The 25558-nt window shown below is 45.1% G+C and overlaps 1 protein-coding gene across 3 annotated transcripts; it reads right to left on the reverse strand.

The window, feature by feature from the left end:
* Positions 1 to 914: 914 nt before the first annotated feature.
* LOC135378839 (zinc finger protein ZFP2-like) lies at positions 915 to 25534 on the reverse strand. 3 transcript variants are annotated; one of them, XM_064611957.1, is made up of 5 exons: positions 25386 to 25534; positions 24605 to 24701; positions 23310 to 23533; positions 16475 to 16627; positions 915 to 3189 (listed from the first exon to the last, which is right to left on the reverse strand). In XM_064611957.1, the coding sequence occupies exons 3-5, from the start codon at positions 23518 to 23520 to the stop codon at positions 2132 to 2134; spliced, it is 1422 nt and encodes a 473-aa protein (XP_064468027.1). In that variant the 5' UTR covers positions 23521 to 23533; positions 24605 to 24701; positions 25386 to 25534; the 3' UTR covers positions 915 to 2131. The 3 variants fall into 3 exon arrangements, with proteins under 3 accessions (XP_064468027.1, XP_064468025.1, XP_064468026.1); XM_064611955.1 differs by lacking the exon at positions 915 to 3189 and adding an exon at positions 6564 to 9208; XM_064611956.1 differs by lacking the exons at positions 915 to 3189; positions 24605 to 24701; positions 25386 to 25534 and adding exons at positions 6564 to 9208; positions 24053 to 24099.
* Positions 25535 to 25558: the final 24 nt, after the last annotated feature.

The raw sequence follows: 25558 nt of genomic DNA on the forward strand, positions 1-25558 counted from the left end.
CATTTGTTATATTTGTGCAAGTAAATGCCCTGAGGATGTTCCTGGAGGGTGGCATGGTATTCTCTACACCTAGTGTTGAGACACCTTCCTGTAGGTCTCAATTAGTCCTCTAGTGGTCTGTTTGGTGGTCTTCCCTATGACAGTTATGTCCCAAAATTATTTTACGGGAGTTGTCATACTGGACAACTAAACGTCCTGAGGATGTTCCTGGAGGGTAGCATGGTGTTCTCTACACCTAGCACCTAGTGTTGAGACATCTACTTGTAGGTACTGAATCACTTCTCTAGCGAGCTGTTTTGTGGCCTTTCCTGTGAGAGCTGTGCTCCAACATTCTTTTACTCCACATGTGTTAAAGGAGGACAACTGAACGCCCTTGGACGTTCCTCAAGGATGACATGGTGTTTCTACATCTAGTTTTGAGACAAGCACCTGTAGGTCTCAATCACTTCAACTGAGTAACTGAGGCCTACAGGTAGGTGTCTCAAAACTAGATGTGAGCTGGCCTTTCCACAAGTTGTGTTCCCAAATTCTTTTATGCCACATGCGTTACAGCGGGCAACTAAATATTCCCTTAGGATGTTCCTGAAGCGTGCCATGGTGTTCTCTACACTTTAGTCTCGAGACACCTTCTGTATGTCTTAATTACCTCTCTGCTGACTTCCTTGGTGGCCTCTCCTATGAGAACTGTGTTCCAAAATTCTATTACACCACATGTTACAGTGGACAACCAAAAGCTCTTAGTTTGTTCGTGAAGGGTGGGATAGCCTTCTCTACATCTGCTGTTGAGACACGGTCCTATAGGACGTCAGACAGTCCCATCGGCATCTGTATCAACGTCCTTTCTCAAAAAACCCTTCCTCCTCCAAAGCCGGGACTAGTTGTAGCCACCGTAATGAATGTTCCTCAAATGTACCTGAAGGGTCGATCATGTAAATATTTATTCATTAATAAAGCTAAGTGATTGTGCCTAATGACATTACATCAGGTGCCTACCTGATGTAATGTCACAACCACAGATGACCACAGTGATTGCTGCATAGATTTGTTTCCCAAAAAACTGGGTTTCATGATATGTATTTCAAATCCGTCGTCACCCAATCCACTTCCAATCCAACTCTTTTTAAACAGAAATAAAATCCGGTGGGTACAGAATGCATCTGTACAGCCTTCCCTCTCTGTGCATTAGCATGTGCTTCCATGCTAGCAGGTCTCCAGGATTAAGGCAATCTAATTGACATTGGATGTCCCCTTTCTTGTCCCCGTCGTGGCTTCTGCACTTGTACGGTTTCCATTGCAAGTGCTCCATGCCTGTGAAGCCACAGGTTCATGCTCTGCTAGCAGCTTGTTCTATGGCTAGTGTGTGTTTGTACAGTGGCTAACTCTGCAGGACAGAGGTTACATTTGTATGGCTTATCATCCATGAACATCCACTTCTAAAGCTGAAGGTATTTGGTCTGCCTTAAGTTTGCACAACAGGGAAGCTCCTGTATGGCTTCTCACTCCATGCTGTGGCTGAATCCTGCAATCTGCAGGACAGAGCTCGTACTTTTATAGCTGGTTGCCCATGTGTGTCCGTCTTTGATGCTGTAGGAACCTGCTCTGGCTGAACTCTGCAGGGTAGACATTGCACTTATATGGCTTCTTTCCCGTGAGTGTCCGCTTGTGATCCCGTATATGCCCGCTCCAGCTGCAGGGCAGACATCACACTTGTATGGCTTCTCACCAGTGTCCGTCCACTTGTGGTGCTACAAGTCTGTGCCTTGGATGAACTCTGCAGGGCAGACATTGCACTTGTATGGCTTCTCGCCGTATATGGCCGCTTGTGATTCCGTAAATGCCCGCGCTGGCTGCCCTCCGCAGGGTAGACATCACACTTGTATGGCTTCTCACCAGCGTCCATCCACTTGTGATGCTACAAGTCTGTGCCTTGGATGAACTCTGCAGGGCAGACATTGCACTTGTATGGCTTCTCGCCGTATATGGCCGCTTGTAATCCCGTAAATGCCCGCGCTGGCTGAACTCCGCATGGTAGACATTACACTTGTATGGCTTCTCTCGTGTCCGCTTGTGCAGCTCTAGGTGCCTGCTCCTACTGAACTTCGCATGGCACACAGCACACTTGTATGGCTATTCACCCGTGTGCGTCCGCTTGTGATCCTGCAGGGACCTGCTCTGACTGAACTCCGCAGGGCAGAGACCGCGCTTCTATTGTTTTCTCTCCCATGTGTGTCCGCTTGTGATCCCGTAGATACCCATTCCGGCTGAACTCTGCAGGGCACACGTCGCACTTGTATGGCTTCTCGCCGGTGTGTGTCCTTTTGTGACGCTGGAGGTCCACACTCTGCACAAACTCTGCAGGACAGCTATCACACTTGTATGGCTTCTCGCCTGTGTGTGTCCGCTTGTGAACCCGTAGATTCCCACTCTGGCTGAACTCAGCAGGGCAGACATCGCACTTGTATGGCTTCTCTCCAGTGTGTGTCCTATTGTGCAACTGTAAGTGCCCGCTATGGCTGAAGTTGGCATGGCAGACATTGCACTTGTATGGCTTCTCCCCTGTGTGTGTCCGTCTGTGACCTCGTAGGTGCCCTTTCTGGCTGAATTCAGCAGGGCAGACATCACACTTGTATGGCTTCTCGCCGGTGTGCGTCCTCTTGTGACGCTGCAGGCCTATGCTCTGGATGAACTCTGCAGGACAGAGATCGCACTTGTATGGCTTCTCACCTGTGTGCGTCCGCTTGTGCAACCGTAAGTGCCCGCCATGGCTGAACTCCATACGGCAGACATCGCACTTGTATGGCTTCTCGCCCGTGTGTGTCCGCTTGTGACCCCGTAGGTGCCCTTTCCTGCTGAACTCCGCAGGACAGAGATCGCACTTGTATGGCTTCTCGCCCGTGTGTGTCCGCATGTGATCCCGTAGATGCCCACTACGACTGAACTCCACCGGACAGACGTCGCACTTGTATGGCTTCTCTTCCGTGCGTGCCCGCTTGTGCAACTGTAGGTGCCTGGATAACTGTAGGTGAACTATGTCCATAGTGCCTAGTGCAGTGTTGTCGAACAGTGGTTCAACTGTTCTTGTGCAGAGATTGAGCTCTGAGTTTGAAAAAGTGCGACTTGAAGGTGCTTGATCACAAGTTCCTCCGGTCCAGTCTTTAATATGAAGGGTAGCAGTGCTTTCTCTTGCTCCTGAAATGTCAGAAATCGGACAGTAAGAGGGCATACCAGTCCAGGCGCACCTCTGATTCACACTTTTTGAAAAACTACATCGCACCACGTTTGCTGTGCTTTGTCACACTGTTTGCGTCCAACCCCACAAATGATCCCCCATTGTGAACGACTGTCGTTGCAAGTTTATGGCCCCTTTGCTCTGGTATCTGCCCAGAGGTAAAGTGCAGAACCATCAGATGATGACCATGAGATGATGACCATGGTGAAGATGATGCATAATGTAAAAATCCCGAGACTAGGGAACACGAAGGGACAAATACAAACACGTCGTGTTTGTGTCTGTCCCTTCGTGTTCCCTAGTCTCGGGGTTTTTACATTATGCATAGTCTTTTCTTTTTTTTTCTTTTCCAGAGTAATTGTTGTCAGTTTTGTTTGTTGTTATATATTTAGGCTATGTTTATTGTTTGCCCAAGTCACTGGCATCTGCATTCAGTGTTGTGTAATTTTTAGTAAATCTTCGTATTATTTCAATACATCAAAGCTTTACTGCTGCACTGCACTGCACTATGTGGGCACACAAATGTGATTGGATAGTCGGGATGATAGCATGGGCAATACTCACACAGACGGAATTACGAAATGGGGTTGCCAGCTGTAAGGTAGACCTCTATCTGTATGTAAACAAATGACGTCATAATGTTCGACAGCGACACGAGTTTGGTAGAGTTGAACTACGTTCAATGCTAGTGGCGAACAAGGTCGCGCCCGAAAGTCACGGTCTTGAGGGCATTACGATGGTCTCTGAAAAGGACGCGACCTTCGGTTGTACTTTTCTTTCAATGGGAGGCAGCGAACAATTGCCCATTCGTGGAACCCAGCTCTCCCCTTCCGATCTGTTTTGTTTTCGGTGTGTCTACCAACGTCATGAAGACGTTTCCCGGGTAGAGGTTTATTTTCAACAGAAGAGGGATGAAAGATCATGGAGAAGTTAATTCATATGATCAAAGGTTCTGGTTCTTTTATTCACTAGCTACATGAAAATCAATAGGAAAATCTCAGAGATCAGCCTCTGGGAGGCGGTCAACTTGCTGCACTAACTCCTTATAGTACACTATAGCACTCTTCAAATGCATGCTTCAGGATGGCACACACTGTTTTTGCCAATAAGGTGACACTGATTCGGCTGTCAAATTGGATATCGATATTGATTTTTTTTCGAATATCACTTATATTTGTGCATGATCATTAGAGAACGCCTTTTAAGCCACTAAACACCAGGGTTCGAAACCGGTATTTCTTTTCCAGTCCAGTTTGGGTTCAGGTTCAGGCATATTGAGTTGACTCGGGTTTAGCTCTGTTAAACCGAAATTATTACCTTGAACTGGTTCAGGTATATCAGTTCGGTTCGGTTCGGTCTCAGCTCAGGGAAAAATTTAAAAAAAAAGAGGGCTAGCAATTGGGCCATTTACAGGGATTGGACCAGTTACTTTTTTCGGTCCTGGTTTAAGCAGTTCATCAGCAGTAATTTTGCTACATGGAGGCGAGCTTATCCTCACCGTACAAGATTGTAAGATAATCGTATGAGATAACTGCTTCAGGCGAAAAAACATTCTCGTGGTCGACTGCTGAAAACGAAAAGCGAGCTGTTGGAAGCCTTCTGGCAGAACTTAGTCAGGGCCAGAGTTGTGCGTAACGCGTTACTAGTAATCAGTTACTTTTTTCAGTATTTTTTTAATGTAATCAATTAATTTTGTGATCAAGTAATCAAGTAATCTGATTACAATTTTCGGCAGTCAATTACTCAGTAATTGATTTCATTTTTAACCTTCTGTCAACAATGGCAACCCTTTTCAGCAAGCCAATCTGTTCTTCTGTTCCACCACGAGTTCGACTGAAGCAATGACGCAGAGGTCACTATGACGGCCGCCTCTAGTCTACGCGCGTTCCATGCACACCACAGTAGTAGTACTGTGTAACATTACTGTGGTGTGATATGCAGTAATATTAATATATGTATACACACGGTAATATTATCATATATATGATAATCTCTTGCAACCGCGACCTACTGGAGCAACAGTTAAATAGGTGACTGTATCGATAAATTGTGCGGGCTGAATGTAGCAGTAACAAAACGAAGCAGATGTTTCAATGTTGTTTTAAATGTGTACATAAATCTGTAATAAATGCGTGTATGTATCTTGTATGTTGCTTTCAAATGTATTTGTGAATTTCACTTATCATGTATGTTGGTATCTCATATTAGAATTTGTAACAAGAGCTCATGGTTGCATTCACTGCAGGCTTGTTGGCTTTGCTATGGCCCACAATGTAAAAACAACGGGAAAAGTAACGTGTTACATTTTTAATTGCTAACGTATTACATTTTGGATGAAATAATTTGCAACGGCAAATAATTACTTTTTGCGCAGTAGTAACAGTAATTGTAATCAATTTTTTTGAACAACGTGTACAGCTGTGGTCAGGACCCCCTTTTGCTCCAGCAAAAAACTGGTGCTACAATCACAAATCGCATAGGCGTCGTACAAAAAATAAAATAAATAAAAAGGTCGGTCGGTAGTACAATTATTTCACTTCTGAACCGATTCCCAAGGAAGTAACTGTATCAGAATTTTTTCGGGTCAGTTCTGTTTTTGGTTCAGGACAAGCAACGAAATTTTTCAGGTTCGTTTCAGTTTGGTTTGACAGAAAATCTTTTTTTTTTTTTGTTTTTTGTTCGGTTTCGGTTCTGGTTCTGATCCTTGCTAAAACACGTGTCTAGGCACGTAAAAAGGCAAAAGTTTTCTTTGAATAGACCTCTACCGAAGAAACGTCACCGTGACGTAATCATGACGTTGGTAGACATAGTGAAACCGAAACTGCCTGGTAGCCATCTTAGGAAGGGCTACCGAAATGATAGGGCTTCCCGTAGAATAGAGCAGAACAGCGCTGTTGTGCCATCTGACGTGACTTGTTTGTAAACAGGGATAGGTCTGTCGGCACGATCAATATTGCACTACCGGCACTACGACTGATGCCATCAGTACCAGCTTCGTTATGGTAACATTTCACTCTATCGCGTGACTTTCGGTGACAATTGCTGCACAGACAAAAAAAAAGTCTGCATTATAAATTCTGATCTCATTCTTCAGTTGTACTGCAAAGATTCCACAGCGCCAGCGAGAGAAATAGGAAAAAAAAAATATTATGGACATTTTGGCGTCCACAGAACCTCGTTCTGATCTCATGGCAACTTTTGTTTTGGAATTGAGCCCAAAGCACTTTGCACGCATCTTCTAATTGAAAGCACAAAGACAGTATGTATAAAACACTTTAAAAGCGATAAAACCCCAGTGCAGTGGACACGAAAGGACGAGATGAACACGAAACACTGACTGAGAAACAGACTTTAATGAGCCAGACATACGTTTATCTTTTTATTTTTATTTCACTTGCGGAAATTGACTAGAAGAATGTGAGTCTTATTCTATTAAAAACGGTTGAAGAAAAGAAATGCGTTCAGTTTAGATATCGCACGCAGCACAGCGCAAGTGCGAATGAGTATCCGGCTCTATAGTTCCGGAATCGCAGGTGCGCGATGAGTAATCTTTTGTCACCTTCAAATTGTTCGAACGACTGGGCTGCCGTACTTCATTACTACTTTGGCATGCTGGCCATATCACGTGATGACTGGGAGGCATCCGGGTTTGAATCTTGTCATATGATATCAGCCCAATTGTTGACATCGGAATTAGACGCTCAGTATTGCTCACTTCAGCCAAATGACGCTGATTTTCGGAACCATGGAGTGCAAAATGGAGCTCCACACAAACAAACGGAGCACTCCGCCTCGCAGCTGATATGAAAAAGGGTGTGCGCTCTGGATGAATTCCGCAGGACAGAGATCGCACTTGTATGGCTTCTCGCTCGCGTGTGTCCGCTTGTGATGCTGTAGGTGCCCACTCTAGCTGAACTCCGCAGGGCAGATATTGCACTTGGATGGCTTCTCACCCGTGTGTGCCTTCTTGTGACGCTGGAGCTCCAAACTCTGACAGGACTCTGCAGGCAGAGATTACACTTGAATGTCTTCTCATCAGAATGCTTCGACACATGGTTCTCTTGGCTCACAAACTGTGAGGATGTAGAGGGAAAGACGTGGCAACCAAAACTTTCCTTTCTCACCTGCACATCTGATGGAGCGTACCCGGATACTTTTCAGACACGGTGACACTGTGCAAACATTTAGCATTTCACACTGGCTTTAGATGTGCACACACATGGCTTGCTCTGGTGCGGAGGTCGTTCTGTGGGCCAACCACCCACTGACTAGTGCAGTGTTGTCAAACTGCAGATGTAAACTTTTGTTGTGCTGATCTTGAGCTGTGCATTTGAAAAACCGTAACTTGAAGTTGCTCGATCACAAATGCCGCTGGGCTGGTCTTTAATTATGGAACGTACCATTGCTTTCTCTTGCTCCTAAAATTCCAGAAACCTGACAAGAGGGCATCCCAGTCCAGGCGCATCTCTGATTCACAATCTTTAAGAAACTGCACTGCACGACATTCGTTGTGCCACTTGTTTGCGTCCAACTCCGCAAACAGTCCCCATTGTGCAAGACGGACATTGCACTTGAATGGCTCCTGGCCCCTGTGTGCCCGCTAGTAAAATTGTAGATGCCCATCCTGGCTGAACTCCACAGGACAGATATCGCTCTTGTATGGCTTCTCACCCGTGTATGTCCGCTTGTGGCCTTGTAGGTGGCCACTCCGGCTGAACTTCGCACGACAAACATCTCACTTGTATGGCTTATTGCCAGTGTGTGTCCGCTTGTGATCCCGTAGTTGCGTGCTGCGGCTGAACACCGCGGGGCAGACATCGCACCTGTATGGCTTCTCGCCAGTGTGTGTCCGCTTGTGATGCTGTAGGTTCCCACTCTGGCTGAACCTCGCAGGGCAGATATCACACTTGTATGGCTTCTCACCTGTGTGCGTCCTCTTATGACGCTGCAGGTCTGAAGTCTGGATGAACTCTGCAGGACAGATATCACACTTGTACGGTCTCTCACCCATGTGCTTCTTCTTATGAAGCTGCAGGTGTGTCCTCTGGATGAACCCTGCGGGACAGAGATCGCACTTGTATGGCTTCTCACCCGTGTGTGTCTTCTTGTGACGCTGCAGGTCTGAGCTCTGGATGAACTCTGCAGGACAGATATCACACTTGTATGGCCTCTCACCAATGTGTTTCTTCTTATGATTCTGCAGGTGCGTGCTCTGGATGAACTCTGCAGGACAGAGACCGCACTTGTATGGCTTCTCGCCCGTGTGTGTCCGCTTGTGATGTTGTAGGTGCCCACTCTGGGTGAACTCTGCCGGGCAGATATCGCACTTGTATGGCTTCTCGCCTGTGTGCATCCTCTTGTGACGCTGCATGTCTGTGCTCCGGCTGAATTCCGTAAGGCAGATATCGCACTTGTATGGCTTCTCACCTGTGTGCGTCCTCTTGTGACGCTGCACATCTGCACTCCGGGTGAACTCTGAAGGACAGAGATCACACTTGTATGGCTTCTCACCAGTGTGCGTCCTCTTGTGACGCTGCAAGTCTGCACTACGGGTGAACTCTGCAGGACAGAGGTCACACTTGCATGGCTTCTTGTCAGTGTGATTCAACACATGGTTCTCATCGCTCACAGACTGCGAGGATGCAGAGGGACACATGTCACACCTAAAACTCTCCTCCCCCACCTGAACGTCCAATGGCAGAGTAGCTAGACTCTTGTCAGACTCATGGCGACACTGTGCGAACATGTGGCATTTCACACTGGCTTCCAATGTGCACGCACACGGCTCGTTCTGTTGTTGAGGTCGTTCCATGGGTCGACGCCCCGTAGTGACTAGTGCAGTGTTGCCGAATTGCGGTTCAACTTTTGTTGTGCTGATCTTGAGCTGTGCATTTGAAAAACTGCAAGTTGACGATGCTTGATCACAAGTGCCACTGGGCTGGTCTTGAATATGGAGCATACCAGTGCTCTCTCTTGCTCCTGAAATTTCAGAGATCTGACAATAAGGGGGCATATTCCAGTCCAGGTGCATCTCTCATTCACGATTTTTGAGAAACTACGTTCGCTGTGCCGCCTGTCCGCATCATCTCAGCAAATACGTAGTCCCTCCTCATTGTGCACAATTAAGGTTATTAGTTTAAAGTGCCCAAACCATCCAGCGTTTGCTGAGATGTAGAGGCTTGGACCCCCCTCCCCCCAAAAGTTAAATTCAGGACAGCCACAGCCTCCTGTTTAGTTTCAATTTCTGTAAGGGTACTTTTAGTTTTATTTTGTTGTGACATATTTAGGCTGCTTATTGGCTTTCTGTCAATAAGTCACAGGCATCTGTACTCAGTGTTGTGTAATTTTAAATAAATAAGTTGCTTGAATACCTCAAAGCTACTACAAGTTTTCCCGCCCATTTTAGTTCAAGTGCCATCTGAATTAATCCAGGTGCCATCTGAAATAGTCCAGGCAGCATTCACTTTAATCCGGGTGCCATCTGAAATAATCCAGGTGCTATTCAATTTAATCCGGGTAGCATCTGAATTAATTCATGGTGCTTTTAAGCACTATAACCGTGTATTCTCGCGAGGGACGTCCCCGCAGAATATTCTACAGACATGTAGTGGAAGGAAAAGTAAAAAGCTGCTGATGGGACTGATGTTCTGTTGTGTCATATGTTGAGCATTCGCACGGCGCTCAGATACCGGGAGTTGGAGTGGAAGTATAGCAGACGACACCACTGGTCATGTCATCTGCTACAGAATATTTTGTGACTAATCTGCAGGATATTCCCCGCGGTTAGCAGAACGCGAAAAGGCTTGATACATATAGCAGACACCATTGGTCCTGTCATGTGCTGCGGAATATAGACATATAGTCACAAGATATTCAGTGTCGTCTGCTATGTGAGTTATGACTTTCCGTGCTCTTCTAACCGTGCAGAATATCCTGCAGCAGAGTCAGAAGATATTTTGTAGCAGACAACAGCCCCAATGGTGTCGTCTGTTATACTCCATCTGCAACTCCCAATATCTCGGCTTCGTACGAATGCTCAACATAAGACGCGCCAGAACTACAGTCCCATCAGCAGTTTTTTTTTTTTTACTTTTCCTTCCACTAAAATATTATGTGGGGATGTCCCTCATGTGAATACACGGTTGTAATGATTAGAAACACTATGGATTAATTCAGATGGCACCCGGATTAAATTGAGTAGCACCTCGACTATTTCAGATGGCACATGGATTATACTGAATGGCACCTGGATTAAATCAGATAACACGCGAATTAATTCAGATGGCACTTGGACTAAAATGGGCAGAAAAACGTGTAGTACTACAGGTTTTCCTGTCCACTTTAGTCCAAGTGCCATCTGATTTAATCCAGGTGCTATCTGAAAAAATCCAGGCGCTATTCAGTTTAATCCAGGTACCATCTGAAATAATCCAGGCAATATTCAATTTAATCTGAGTGCCATCTGAATTAATCCAATGGTGTTTTTAAGCACTATAACCATGTATTCACACCAAGGACAACCTCGCAGAGTATTCTAATGAAAGGAAAAGCAAAAAAAAAATCTGCTGATGGGACTGAAGTTCTGCCGGGTCTTATGTTGAATATTCATACAACGCCGAGATATTGGAACTTGGAGCGGGCTACACGCTACACCATCCGGTGAGAAGGAAATTTAATAGGATACACATCATTGCTCTCAAAATAAACGACATGTGGCAAATGGATCTCGCAGACTTTCTGAAGTACAAGAGTCTCAATGGCGGCTACCGCTACATTCTCGTGGCAACTGATTCCCTCTCCCGTTTTCTGCACACCCTCCCGCTAAAGACGAAACGTCCTGCCAAAATGAAAATAAAGCCATGATACGACTTTTTCGGGGAGGTAACGTTCCTACACGCACCTTTTGCGACAGAAGCGGGGAACTCTACAACAGGACCGTCAAGGAGTACCTGGCACGAATGAAGGTCTTCATGTTTTCCACCTTCCATCCTGTAATCAAAGCTTCACAAGCCAAACGAGTCATAAGGACGTTGCGCAACAGAATATTCCGTTATTTTAAAGTAACCGGAAAATATCACTTCGTTTCCACACTGGTGTTTGCGACTGCCACTGGTGCTGTCGTCTGCTACACAATATCTTCTGAATGAACTGCAGGATATTCCACGTGGTTAGAAGAGCATGAAGGCACTTGCACGTGGCACTTGGTTAGAAGAGCGCGAAAAGGCATGACTCGCACAGCAGACGACACTACTGGTGCTGTCGTCTGCTACAGAATATCTTCAGACTGAACTGAGAGATATGGCTGCGCAAAAGGCTTGACTCACATAGCAGCCACCACCATCGGTACTGTCGTCTGCTACAGAATATCTTCTGACTGAGCTTCAGGATATACCACATGGTTAGAAAAGCGTGAAAAGGCATGACTCACACAGCAGACGACACCATTGCACATGTTGTCTGCTACGGAATACCTTGTGACTACGCTGCGTGATGTCTTTCCGTGCTCTTCAAACCGCAGGAAATATCCTGCGCCAGAGTCACATGATATTCCTTCACAGACGACATGACCAATGGTGTTGTCAGCTTTATTGCCGCTCCAACTCCCGATATCTGGCACTGTGCCAACATGCCCAACATAAGGCGCAGCAGAACTTTAGTCCCGTCAACAACTTTTTACTTTTCCTTCCACTGCACGTCTGTAGAATATTCTGCGGGGATGTCTCTCGTGTGAATACACAGTTAGTGCTTAAAAACACCATGGATTAATTCAGATGGCAACCGGATTAAATTGTATTGCATCTGGATTTTTTCAGATGGTGCCCGGATTAAACTGAATAGCGCTTGAATTATTTCAGATGGCACCTGAACTAATTCAGGTGGCACTTGGACAAAAATGGACAGGAAAACCTGTAGTGCGTACATACTATACCGGCACACATACGTGATCAGATAGTATGGATGATAGTACATATCGGCAATACACACACAGATGGGATTATGAAATGGTGGTTGCCAACTACGATTCCGAGCTCTTGTCAATTTACAACTGAAGGAGAGATGAAATGATCATGGTGAATTTATTTGATATGACTGAAGCTTGCTCAAGAAATTGGTTCCTTGCCTGTTGTTAACTTGCTGTACTAATGGCTGTATAATATGCTACAGCATGTTTTCTGATGAACGTTTCGAGTTCACACACTGTTTCTGCTAATAAAAGTGACACTGGGCTTGCTTTTTTTTGGGCCCATTCTTAATTCAATCTTCAGATAATTCATTATCAACTTTTGCATTGTTGTCATAGTCCATTTAATGGGAGTTGACTGTGTTATGTGACGATGTGCAAAGGCGCCATCGCGCGCGCATAGGAAAAGCTTCGTTCACGTTGTGGCACACGTGACAAAATCAGCGTCGATTATTTTCTTGACGGGAACGGACATGTTGCAGTAACGGAGAGCCTTATGGAAGATGCAATACCACAGACATACTCGAAAGGTTTGCAAGGTCACAACAATGTACATGAAGAAGGCTCCAGAGGTTTCAGTGGAATACAAACTATGCTTGAAACCGCATCTTCTAGCAGATGCAAATCACCCGATATTTCGCGCAAGAATAAAATGTTGTAGGTGCCCTTTGGCACTGTATTTGTAGTTGTTGTCATCTTTCATGAAAAGCTTTTAGGCATCGTAGCAGGAGGTATCGACTCTTACGTACAGCGAACACCCACCCGAAGGTTGTGATTCGTGACCACCAATTCAATGGAACGAAATGTTTGACACGACGAAAGAAATTGCGATCTCCATGAGTTTCATGATGTCAAGGTTCGACTGTATCTCGAAATAAAGTTGCATTTCATGAAATCTGTGTACTTTTCGTAAAAATTTTGATAAATGGAACAATATTTCCATTCCCTTGGAGTTCTGCTCAAGAGGAGTCCACCATACTTTCAGAATCCTCCACTGAAGAAAGCATGTGCCGGAAAACTGATACATGATGAACTGAAAACTGAAAGGCATTTCTGTTGAATCCCACTTTTTGTCCATATCGTGCCATTCAGCTTGGTGTTGACTAATGTCCCTGTCACAAAAGCAGTCTGCAATCACTGTTGAAGCCAACGGCTATTGAATATATGTGCAGTACCATCAACTGTCTAACGCATCAACTTCTGAAAGAGCCACTGTGTTCACCCTGACAGGCTGAAAAGTCCCCAACACCACACTGCTGCCCCCTGGATATCCAGGAAATATGCACAAATAGTCACTGGGACGTCACATCCAGTGATGGCCAGTAGTTAATTACATGTAGTTAAACTACTAGTTAAACTACCTGATTGTAATTAAAAAGTAGTTATCAACTACTTGCAGAAATGTAGTGTGCAACTACTACCATTTCGAGTAGTTAACTACAGTAGTTAGGTTGCTGCAGGTGCCAACTACTTCGGATTTTGCCACAAGCTTTGCGGCACGATTGTGCTTCCGACTTTTACCTTGAGCTGCTTGTTTGATGAGAACGGAGGTGCAGAGCAATCGTTCCGTGCATGTGTACTAATTCTTCACTTTTATCACTGCCTGTGATTCATATTTAGGTGTCCAAGAACACTATAGAATGGGATTGGTGTTGATGGACAACGTTAAGTAGTTAGAGATGTAGTTAAAATATGTTGCAGTAGTTAAAGAAGTAGTTGAACTACTAGTTAAACTACTCCATCGTGAAGTAGATAGTACCTCTAGTTGAACCTCTATATAACGAATTTGTAAATGCTGAGTCTTTGTTTCGTTAAATCGAGATATTCGTTAAATGGAACACGCCAAGTTAAACGAAGATGGCCGCCGCACTACCAGCGCCGCGCGTTCCGCAAAACGTCATGTGTCATGAAACAGGTACTAAGGTAAGAAGGGCACAAAATATCAAGCTTTATTCATTACATAATGCTAGGTAACACGTAATTTGTGCACAGTGTCGCTCTGAGCGTTCATTACCTTCGTAACTCCGGATGAACCTCGACTGCTTTTTCCTATGCGCTCGCGTATCGAAGTTTCTTTGGTTCACTTTCACTCATGACGTCCGGAAAGAACAATAGTACGCCGCCGAAAAGAACGAGAAATGGGTACATGTCGCGTAGACGCCTGCGCCGATGGAACCTTGAACGGCAGCGGCATCATGCCCATTTTACCACCGTCAGCATTAGCGGCGCGAACAAAAAAAAAGTAATGAAAAGGCACAAAACCACAACGTACTGTCGTCGTCATCAACACAAGCAGATAAGACTTCGCGAGGCGTGAGCAAAAAATGTCAGCAATGCGTGTTTTCTTGTCCGAAAACGGGTGCGAAGAGAGCCTCGCGCCGGCGCGACGCACAGCATCGGCGCACCGATTACCGGCAGAGGCGAAGCACACGTCGGCACGTTCGCGCCCCCAGCACGTTACAACCGAAGTAACCAACGAAAACTCGCGTAAAGGAAAAAAGGAAAGGAAAGTTTCTCCTCCTTTTCTTTGTGGTTAAGGGGTAAAGACACGCGCAGGAGAGCCCGGGGACTTCGTTAAATAGAGGTGACCAAACGAACGTATTTCGTTAAATCGAGCTCAAAAATACATTGGCGTCTATGGGGACGCGCTCGTGCAACAGAAATTTTTCGTTAAACGGAGGATTTCGTTAAATGGACGTTCGTTATTGAGAGGTTCAACTGTAGTTATAGTTAAACTACTGTAGAAGTAGTTCGTGGCCATCACTGGTCACATCCACATCCCTTTTAGATGCGCTTTATGTGTGCCAGATGGGTAAAGTGAGACAAAAATGCCAGTAATGGGGACATTTGTTTGCATTTCATGGTTTTGCTTTCAACCTCTTAGCGCTGCCTTGTATTTGAAAAAATCGCTACTACTCAAGGGCTCACTATTCCATTCCCCACATCACCACCAGCAAATGTTAGAGCAATGCGAAGTTGGATTAAGAATCTCCAGGTCCACTTCCACTATACAGTCGAACCCGGTTATATCAAATTATTGCCTATATCAAACATCCGAAGCATCCTCGTTAAAATAGCTTGTAAATGTATAGGTGCGCTGCACATCTGTATATCGATCAGCCGTCACCGCTGTCATCGGCTAGATCACACTAACGCTGGGATCCTATGATGCGACCCTTAGTAACTTGCATGCATTTTTTGCGATTCAAAAGGTCAAGGCATGGCTTGGAGATAAGGGATGAAGTCATCCTCACGAAAAGGAAATAAGGGCAGGCTGTCAAAGGGAGAAGTTGTTGTTGACCCCACAGGGCCCTGTTTGTCACACGCTCCGAAGTGAGAAATTATGGGGTGATGCAGGTCATGCACAGCGCGTAGACGAGACAGTGGCGACTGGCCACTGTGGAAGACAGTGTGACACACAGTGATACAGTTACACACTGGCCACAGTGCCACGAATGAGGCAGCCATGTACGGTAAGAAAAGGAAGAAAATGTACTTTGCGACCAAGCTCAACATCATCAGATACGTTGAGAATGGAGAAAAGAAGCCTTGGGTAGCAGAAGCGTTCCGCATCCCACGAAGCACGCTGAGTACGCTTCTTCGGAACAAGGTGGACAGCAGGATGAAAACAGCAGGACAATGTGAAAGAGATGACGGACGTTGCTGGTGATGACAGAGAATTCAAGCAGTGATGAAGGCTTACTGGGAGGTCCTAACGACGAAGATGTCATGCCAAGATTGCCTCTGCTTTCGCTACCATTTGTCGCTGGGCAATAGAAAGAGCTGGACTTTCTCATTTAGGAGGCCTCGAGGAGATGGAAAATAGTGTACTGGACTTCAAGCCCGCAACAAGGGACAAGACATACTCACCGAGTTTTTTTTTTTTTCCGTCCCAAATAAATGCTGTTAACTGTCGTGTTGCCAGCTTTCTTTGTGCAGTTTCTGCTCTCGTGCATGGAAACCGGTAACCTCCTGTTTCGCCTGATTCATACCATCCCGATTAAATGGCAATTAATACGGCACACGCGAATCTCTGTTCAAATACCAACGCTTTATATATAGCGAATTACTGACATGTCGAATTATTTTCCGGTCGCTTTCGAGTTCGATATATGGGGGTTCGACTGTACTTTAAGAATCCTCTACAGAAGACAGTGTGTGCTGGAAAACTGATACATGACGAACAGAAAAAAGAAAGGCATTTCTGTTGCATCCCTCTCTTTGTCCACTTGTTGCCGTTCGATTTGGTGGTGGCAAAATCCCACCTACAATTTTGTACTTACCTTCTGACGTTGAGTGACAGCTGTATTCCATTTGCTCTTGTTCTGCCAAAAGCGCAAGATTGTAAGGTTCTGTTTTGACATGTATGATTGTAGGTTCATTTGAAGAATCCTCTAGAGGTTCGTCTGTAATGTGGCACATCCCAACTGTTGCTCCTAAAGTAAAAAAAAAAGGAAAGGAATGAAGTAAGCCACATTGGAAATCTTCATGTCACTGTAACGCCCACCTCCGTACTTTATCTGAACCTACAGGGTGCGGCACTCAAGTGTGCCACGTTTCCGTCATTTCATAAGAAAAGAAGATAAAAGCCCAACTCGCATGAAATTTTGCACAGTGAAAGCCATTTTTCTGAAGCTTTTTTAGCATTCCTTGCAGACGTCGTCTGTTCGCGCACACAGAAGATAAAAATTGTTCGAACTTTTGAAACCCCATGCATTTTCTATGGCCTATTCCCGGTTACTTTGGGGAAACTACGTTGGCGAACCGTGTTTCACAACGAGTTTTGACACATCACACACAGGTGGCGCAAGGCTTGCTCAAAAAGTTTCGGTTTCACTTGACACCTTGCGCCACCTGTGTGTGATGTAGCGAAACTCGTTGTGAAATGCGGTTCCCCAACGAAGTGTCCCCAAAATAACCGGGAATAGCCCATAGAAAATGCATGGGGTCAAAAGTTCGAACAATTTTTATCTCCTGTGTGCGCGAACAGACGACGTCTGCAAGGAATGCTACAAAACCTTCAGGAAAATGGCTCTCACTGTGCAAAATTTCAGGCGAGCTGGACTTCTATTTTCTTTTCTTATGAAGTGACAGAAATGCGGAACACTTGAGTGCCGCACCCTGTAGTTGGCCTAGAATAACACATTGGATTCATAGGGACTCTCCTCACTGCACAGCCAATGAGCTCACGATTGTCACCGGTTCTCGCCAGCAGCAGTGGCGCTTTTCACCTGAGTGATTTCACCTGAGTGATTGCATCGCTCTAAAGTTCCGTGCCAGGTGATACGTAGCTGTCTCCGGTTCTACGTCCGCGTAATTACTTTAATTTCAGTTATAGTAATGATTACTGTGTTCTATGGAGACCCAAGCAAGGAAACTCCGATCGAGCTGTTATTTTTGCTCACAGCTGCAAGAAGGGATATGCGGTGGCTCCCTCTACAGTGAAGGTCTCACTACTGACTGAACCTAAAGACGAGCAGAGTACAAGAGTATGGGAGAAGAACCTGTGCCTAGACGACAGGCCCCTGGAAGACCACTGTACAGTGGTCACAAGTACCCTGTCCATACTGAAGCACTGCGCCAACACCACCTAGACAGAGAAAGCCTTCGCATTGCCCCCTCGCCCTCCTTCGCTACGTGCACATATATAGTCAGAATACGCTGTGCAAGTGCATCTCTGCGCATGAGAGGAGGCAGTGAGAGGGAAGAGGGAGGGCGCCGCCGTAGCCAATGGGGCTTTCCGAGTGGAATAACCGGGAGAGGGATATGCGCAGAACGCTCGGTTACTTGCGGAGCATATTCGTCCTCCACTTTCATTCACCGTTCCGCGAATTCAAGAACCCGCAAACGATTGCAGCTCGCCTGAACCTGCAGGCCTAAATATTTCGACAAAAAGTGCGAGACGCTTTCCAGAAAATCAGTTTTGAGAAAGACTGAGACCGTTTTGCGCTTTTACTTCCAAGTTTTCCCACTTAGTACGCGGAGACGTTCGATCATAACTCGCAGACAACAGTGGCCACGACTGCTGAAAGCACGTTCGTGATTGGCTACGGCTGTTGAAAACACGATCCTCATTGGTTGACTCTCAACTGTTACGTCAAGTCGACGAGCGCGCAGGCTTTCTGTACCTAGGTGGTGTTGACTGTGCCAGAAAAGTGGGCTTCAAATACATCGTGACATCCGGGTTAATTCAAGATGTGATTGAAAACTTTTCGGCATTGTTCGACAGTCTACACGGTGCAACGACCACCCTACCACCTCAAAATTTATCATTACTATGAACTGCCTTTCATTTCATAATATATTGTGAAGACAGTATGTGTTGCGTTGTGTCTTGGTAATGTGTCTTTGACCACAGCTCAGGCTCGCCTAACATGGAGTTTATACACCAGCTATCCTTTATCTACGGCATTCTGTCTGAAGACAGTACACCATGGAAACGCAATGCGCTGTACTGTGGCAGTATCTATGATGCCTTATCTAAGGTGCAGATGAAGTTCAAATGGGGCTATTGGGTGTAGTAGGTAGTCATGCTGCAAAACTGACACCAAGGGTGACCAGGTTTTACATTGTGTCAAGGCTCCATTTCTTCGTTAAAATCGGGGAGGAGGAACGCAGGGGCTCATCTAAAAATTAGTCGTCGTCCTTGGTATAGTGTGTGTAACAAAATTCACGATCATTGTTGTACTACTTTGGTAGCATATCATTAGCTTTCCATGAACTCAGAAGAAGTGTGGCAGTTTACGCCAATATGATGAATCACCTGCCAGTCAATCCCTTTTTCTGAAGTCAATAATCTAGGAGCATTGAGCTTACAACTGCTCTCGGACAATACAGAACACCGAGCTGGTGCTGTCGTAGTCTCGTGAACCACACAGCAAGCCTGCCTATGCACTGTCGTGCTTCAAAATTGCTCCGACAGACGTGGATCGTAATGAGGAGGATATACTATGACAATACGCACCGTTTTCGTACGGCGCGAGCAGAGCTCTAAGTGAAAGCTACGTGAGCGCCATCTTGTGGTGGCGACATGCTGTGGGTACATTCGTTTTGAAAGAAAAGTGCTGCACTTGTGCAGCGCACCAGTTCTTAAGTGCACGAGGGGTGCAGACAACACTGTGCACTGACGCGACACCACAGGCTCCTAAAAAGAATGAAGTCATCGTCTGCTACAGGGCGCTTTCTTGTGTGCGGTTGCATGGAGGTGTTGTACTCTGTTTTCTTCCCGTTTATTTGCGCTTTGTTTGTACTAACAATTCGTAAGCAGGTACAGTCAAACTCCTTTATAGTGAACACCTTTTTAACGAAAATACCACTACAGCAAATTTTTTTGCGGTCCCGCTGGAGCCCTATAGGTCCAATAATGGACATCCTTTTTAATGAAAATACCTTTACTGCAAATTTTTTTTGCAGTCCCCTGAGTTTCGTTGTAAAGGAGTTTGACTGTATTTGGAGATTCTCGTTCCTTAGAGCGGCCTCTTTTAACAGCACAAATTTTGTGACAAAGATGGAGATGGGGGGCACATCTATTCATGGTTTACTCCTGGGTTAAACGTACGAACAAGAAGCGTGACAGGTAGTTAGAAGGAAGCACACATAAATCTCGCTTGATGTCACAAGTAAATACCCCCCTCCCCCTTGAATTGTACGCTCGCCGTTATCTGACAACAGTGGGCCACGAACAAAGTGCTCTCCGCCATCTTGGTGTTGCTTCCCTGCACCCTTCCGTTGCACGACCGCGATCCGCCATGCAAGAAAATCGAGAACTAGTGCAGAACTAGGTCAGCGCTTCCCAAAAAGAATGACAAAATGCATGACAAAAAGAATGCGAAAGTGTTGCACTCCCTGCACTAGTTCAGGAGGTTCAGGCAAAAAGAACGCAGTTTGTGATTCAGCGGAAGCGCTCTGACGAGACCTACTCTAGGTCACTGTAGTCATGCTCCACCTTTTGCAACTGCTGCTGCCACTTTTGGCCATCAAAGGTACCGTCTGAGTGAGTGAGGTAGAAGGGGCAAGGAGAAAGTTCCGAATTGGGTGAGAGAAATGGAGGGGTTTGGAGAGGGCGAGGCTTCGCACACCTTATAGGTGTGTGCATAAGCCTATAGTGTCCACCGAGGTTGCAAAGTTGCCACTCCGGAGTTGGAACGATTCCGGAATCATTCCAGATTTAGCAGAGCCTGGAATGGAATTGGACTGGTGGAAACTGTCCTAGGAATGGGAATGGAATGGTCTGGGTGCCCCGGTGGCAGGTTTGGTTTCAACGTGCTGGTTTCTGCCCTTACACCCTTTGCACCGCACCTGCACACGGCCACGAGCAAAATAACCTTGTCTTTGTGCTTTTTTCCGTGCTTGGTAATGCCAATCCCCTCTAGCACTGCAGGACTTGCCAGCATGGTTGCCGGTCCTTTTCTTTTATTGAGAGAATTAACGGAATGGAAGTGGGTTGCCAATCCATTCCAGGAGTGGGAACTGACCATACGTTTTCATTCTGAGTAATTGAAAGGAACGGAATTATCGCAAATCTCCATTCCTCGGAATGGAATTGGAACAGAATGGGAGACCCCATTCTGCAACCCTGCTGTCCACAATCCAGTTGTGACTGCACTTGGTTGAAGGTGCACACAAATGAGGTTGTAGAAACTGGAACAATCGAATCAGTCAATCAACTCGACTCTGTTTTTAAGCTGCTTCGTGCTACGCAGTCAGTGGGGTTCTGTCAACACCACCCAGATAGAAAAAAGCTTGCTTACTCGTCGACGTGACGTAAATACCAAGAGTCAGCCAATCAGGATCGTGTCTTTAATGGCGGTAGCCAATCACAAACATGCTATCAGCTGTCACAGCCATGAAGACGAACCACTGTAGTCTGTGAATAGTGATTGAATGTCCCCACGCACTAAATAGGAAAACTCTTAAATACATAATGCACAAAACGGTCCCATAGCTTTTCTCAAGACTGATTTTCTGGAAAGTGTGCTGCACTTTTTATCCACAGATTCAGGTCTACAGGTACAAAGCTAGCTCCAATCACTTGTGACTTCGTGGAACAGGGTATCGCAGTACCCAACGAATTCCAGCTTTACACACCCATGTAGAGAAGGAGGGAGAGGAGGCAACAAGCAAGCCCGGTGTATGTAGGTGACGTTGGTTCGGCTGGCACTACGTACTAGCATCCAGAACTGCTCCAAACAGAACGTACAACAAGTAGTAGTTTGTGCGCATAAAAGAAAGAGAGATGCTGTTAGAGGTGGTGTCAGCGAGGGACTTGGAAGTATAAAGTTAATGTGATATCCAGTTGCGGATGCCTTCCAAGAAAAAAAAAGAAAAAAACACCCAAAAAGTTTCGTAAAATTCGTTCGCATGTTTTCACAAAACATCAAAAACATGGAATTCGAAACCAAGTGCCGGCTTCCGGTTGAAACAGCCCTGCTTCGCCTCTTCCGGTGACGTAATATGCTCTGGGATATGCTTCTACAGTATTATATGTAGGGATCGACATTTTCGGGTTAAACCCGATTCCGCCCGGTTATTCCTCCCCGAACTGACCTCCGACTAATTCGGGTTAAACCCGATTTCTCCCCGAATTCCAGTCACTATAAAATCCTCAAGTGGCGTTTCCACCGAAGACGAAAAAGGTCGCCACGTGTAACACGTGTAAGAATGGGTCACTTACGTACCCAGCGATACACCCATGTGTGTCAATACTGTCTATGCCTTCGGGGATTATCACTGGAAGGTCACGATCCCGAAAAAAAAAAATTAAAAAAGAGAGAGAGATAAGGAAAGGACTTAATAGACAAGAGGAGAAACAAAAACACCCGATAACATCCGAAGGCACAATTATCGCCCGATTTCTCCCCGAATTATAGATTTCAAAATACCTCCAGATTTTTACCCCCCGAATCTGAGAAAGGCGTTTAACCCGAAAAAGTCACTCCCTAATTATATGGGACACTCCTTTCGTTGGATGCGTAAGGCAATTAGAAAAAGTACAAAATAACGCTGCGCGGTTTGTTTGCTCTCGTTACGGGAAGGTAAGTGTTACAAGCATGAAGGACTTATTGTGAGGATGCAGGAAGAACTTAAGATTAAAATTTTTCTATTCTTTGTATCACGGTACCACTTCCTTGAACCCGTCTCGCTACCTCACTCAACCTAAGTATGAGTCACTAAGAGTTCATCATTCTAAAATAAGTCCGTGTATATGCTTGTCGTACGGATGTTTTAAAAACTTCATACTTTCCAAGAATGATATCCGACTGGAATGGATTATCTTGTGATACTGTTCATGGAAACTGTGTTGATGAAGTTTCACTCATTGTTACTCTCTTGTGGTCTATTAATTTGTAGTATCATTGTTGTGACATGTTTGTATAACATTAGTTTATATTGTCGTGTTCCTTTCCTCGTCCCCCTGCTGTAACGCCTTTTTGGTGAATGCAGGTACCCGAATAAATGAATCAATAAAAATAATTGCTAAAGTATTGTAATGTTCAAGGTTCGTTGGCAATCAACTAAAGACGATGCTGACTGACAACTGTGCTGATGATGCACCAAGTCAATCGCGGTTTCACGTTTCGTTGGCGCGGATTTTAATGGCGTCTCAACACAACTAGTACTAGCTTTGCTTCCAGTTAGACAACGTGGTATGCATATGGTACTTGGTACGGTACGGTAATAAGACGATGTGATATTCCAAAAAAAAAAGAAGGAGGGGAAGTTCAATTCACCCTGATTATTCCCTCGTGAATCAGTCTGGGACCAGTTTTGAGTTAAATCCTAATTCCAATCACCCCAATTCTCCCGAATTCCCTTCTCCCTAGTTCTAACTGCCCCAACCCTCCCTAATTCTCTTCTACCTAATTCCAATCACCATAATTCTCCCCAATTCCATTCTCCCTAATTCCAATTGCCCTAATTCTCCCCAATTCCAAAACCGTATCAGATCTTAACTGACATGCAGCAGTGGCACCCGATTTAACCTGGGATTACGGAACTGAAAATGGCAGCCAATTATTCCCTCCTGAATCCTCTTTAGGGATTTAACCCAAAAAGGTCATACCTATATATCTATATAACATTCACCACCCAAGTGTATAGCTTATAAAAGGATTTTACCATCAGCATCACCTCCTGATGAAGACTCGTTGCAATGCTGTTGCTGTGTCTGGCCCTCATCTGGTAGGCATGCAGCATCGGGTGGTTCTAATTTTACTCTCACGAGCTGACCACTGAACTGTGAGGAGAGCTGCATCTCTTCAGGTTGTGAATCCGAGAGGCTGGTACGCGATGTCTGGAAGACACCAGTATCTCTTGCTTCTTCCTTCATTCGGAGTGACCCCCTGTCCCATGTAAATTAAAACAAAGAGAAAATTAAATCCAGAAGCAATATATATATATATAGGGTGAGGTAAAAGGATTATCAAACGGCCACGAAGTTTTACAGAAGTTCAAAAAAAGACGAGGAAACAGATTTTAGAGACGTTAAAAATAAAATGGGCAAGGGGTCGACGTTTCGACAGTGGCACTGTCTTCGTCAGAACAAAAGCTGCGTAGCTGGTTACACATTACTTAAATAGGTTTGGTACATGACGTCATAATCGGTACGGGCACGCCACAGGCGTTTGTCAGTGAGCCAGATTCGGGAATAATATATTAGGAATTAATTATTCGGATTATTATGACAACCACCAGGTGGCGGGAATTTCCCCCTAGCTCGTGAATAGCTCATGAATATCATTGTCAATTATCGTGAATTTGAGTGAATTTGGCACGCTCTTCATATTGGTGGGGTAAAAAAGTGACCTTTACTTGGCAAATTTCCGAGTTCAGTTTGCAAATATTTACATAATTAAACTTACGATACATGACGTTCACATCAGGAGGTAGCAAAAACCTAGTGAGAAGAAATGCCATTGACCGCATGATTCTAGGTGCCATCGTTTTTTTATTATAATTCAATGACATGTTTTCTGGGACACCCTGTATATATACGTATGGACTACAAGTAATGAGGAGACTTGAAAAGCCGTATAAGGATTAAAAACAATTGCTGCTTTTATTACATTAATAATTAAGTGTGAGGTATTAAAAATAGATTTACAGTTACAGTTAGGGGTTGACGTTTCTGCAATCAGCGCTGCCTTCGACAGGACTTCGGCAGCGCTGACTGCCAAAACGTCGACCCCTAACTGTAACTGTAAATCTATTTCTAGTACCTCCCGCTTAATTGTTAATGTAATAAAAGTAGCAATTGTTTTTAATCCTTATACGGCTTCCCAAGTCTCCTCATTAATTGTAGTCTATATCTTTTTCGTGTCCATCTGTACCCAGTTATCCATAAAGCGACAGTTTCCTTAATCTCACATAAAGTGAATGTGCTGAACACTGTGTAGATCAGAACGTCTACATACTCTTCCTAGGAGAGTGGCCCGTGCTCAGATCTTCTCAGCCTGCATGGTTTTCCAGTTAAGACCGAAGCGGCTCCGGTGAAGGGTTGTTGACGAAATCCTGTGTGAACATCTCTTGTTAAGAAACAAGTACACGTACGATACTTATTATCTGAGTACTTCGGAGTTTCAAGACAAGATATGTGGAAGATGTAAAAGGTGATGAGCGAGGAGGAGGAGGATGCACCCTCTCCTAGGTACTCTTTCCCCGACAAGAAGTAATGAGCAATTTGTGTGATGGATGACATTTGAGTTGCTGATGGTCAATTCTATTTGAATGATTATCGAGTCTAAATTACCATTTATTTATTTGTGGCATATTACAAAGTGGCACAAATTTCACACCAAATCTGACCAAGAACCTGCGCCCCACACTGTGACCCTAAGAATCTCGCTCTATAAGACACACAATGCAGGACGTTCTGCCCCCAAAAGTCATCAACATCTGGACAGAATAATAAGAGATTTAAACGCCATACTCAGCACACTGGGTGTAACATATCACTGTACGACACAGTGATGTTACACCCATGACACATACGACACAGTGTCGGAGCTGCAACTCTCCAAAGAACACGAAGAAAGAACCAGGTGATATTCCTCACACAAACGGACTTCCCTCTCAAAATGTTCATTCATGGTTTGGGAATGGGTTGTTCTTCGAGCCCCCAACACATTTGTTGAGTGTCCTCATTAACAAAGGAGCAACTTGCATAACTAGAGGCCTAACAGCTACGTAACTTACCCATTCAAAGTTCCTGCCGAACCACAGCTCACTTCCCAATCTTCTTTCGGGATGTCTTGTTTGGGAAATTGGGATCTCGTGGGATTTTAGCATGCCGATTGTCGATGATGTCGATGTCGTTGAATGGCACATAGCGACGGCGACATATAGCAGACGCCTTTTGTGATCGCGCG

This window comes from Ornithodoros turicata, chromosome 1 (genome assembly GCF_037126465.1).
Source record: "Ornithodoros turicata isolate Travis chromosome 1, ASM3712646v1, whole genome shotgun sequence".
Taxonomy (NCBI): Eukaryota; Metazoa; Arthropoda; class Arachnida; order Ixodida; family Argasidae; genus Ornithodoros; species Ornithodoros turicata.

Excerpts from the sequence above, each read along its gene's own strand:
- LOC135378839 (XM_064611955.1), bottom strand. The coding sequence starts at position 23,520 with ATGAAGGAAGAAGCAAGAGATACTGGTGTCTTCCAGACATCGCGTACC. Across the intron at positions 16,628-23,309 it reads ATCAGGAGGTGATGCTGATG|GAGCAACAGTTGGGATGTGC; the intron begins GTAAAATCCTTT and ends TTTTTACTTTAG. Across the intron at positions 9,209-16,474 it reads CTGTCACTCAACGTCAGAAG|GAGCAAGAGAGAGCACTGGT; the intron begins GTAAGTACAAAA and ends CTGAAATTTCAG.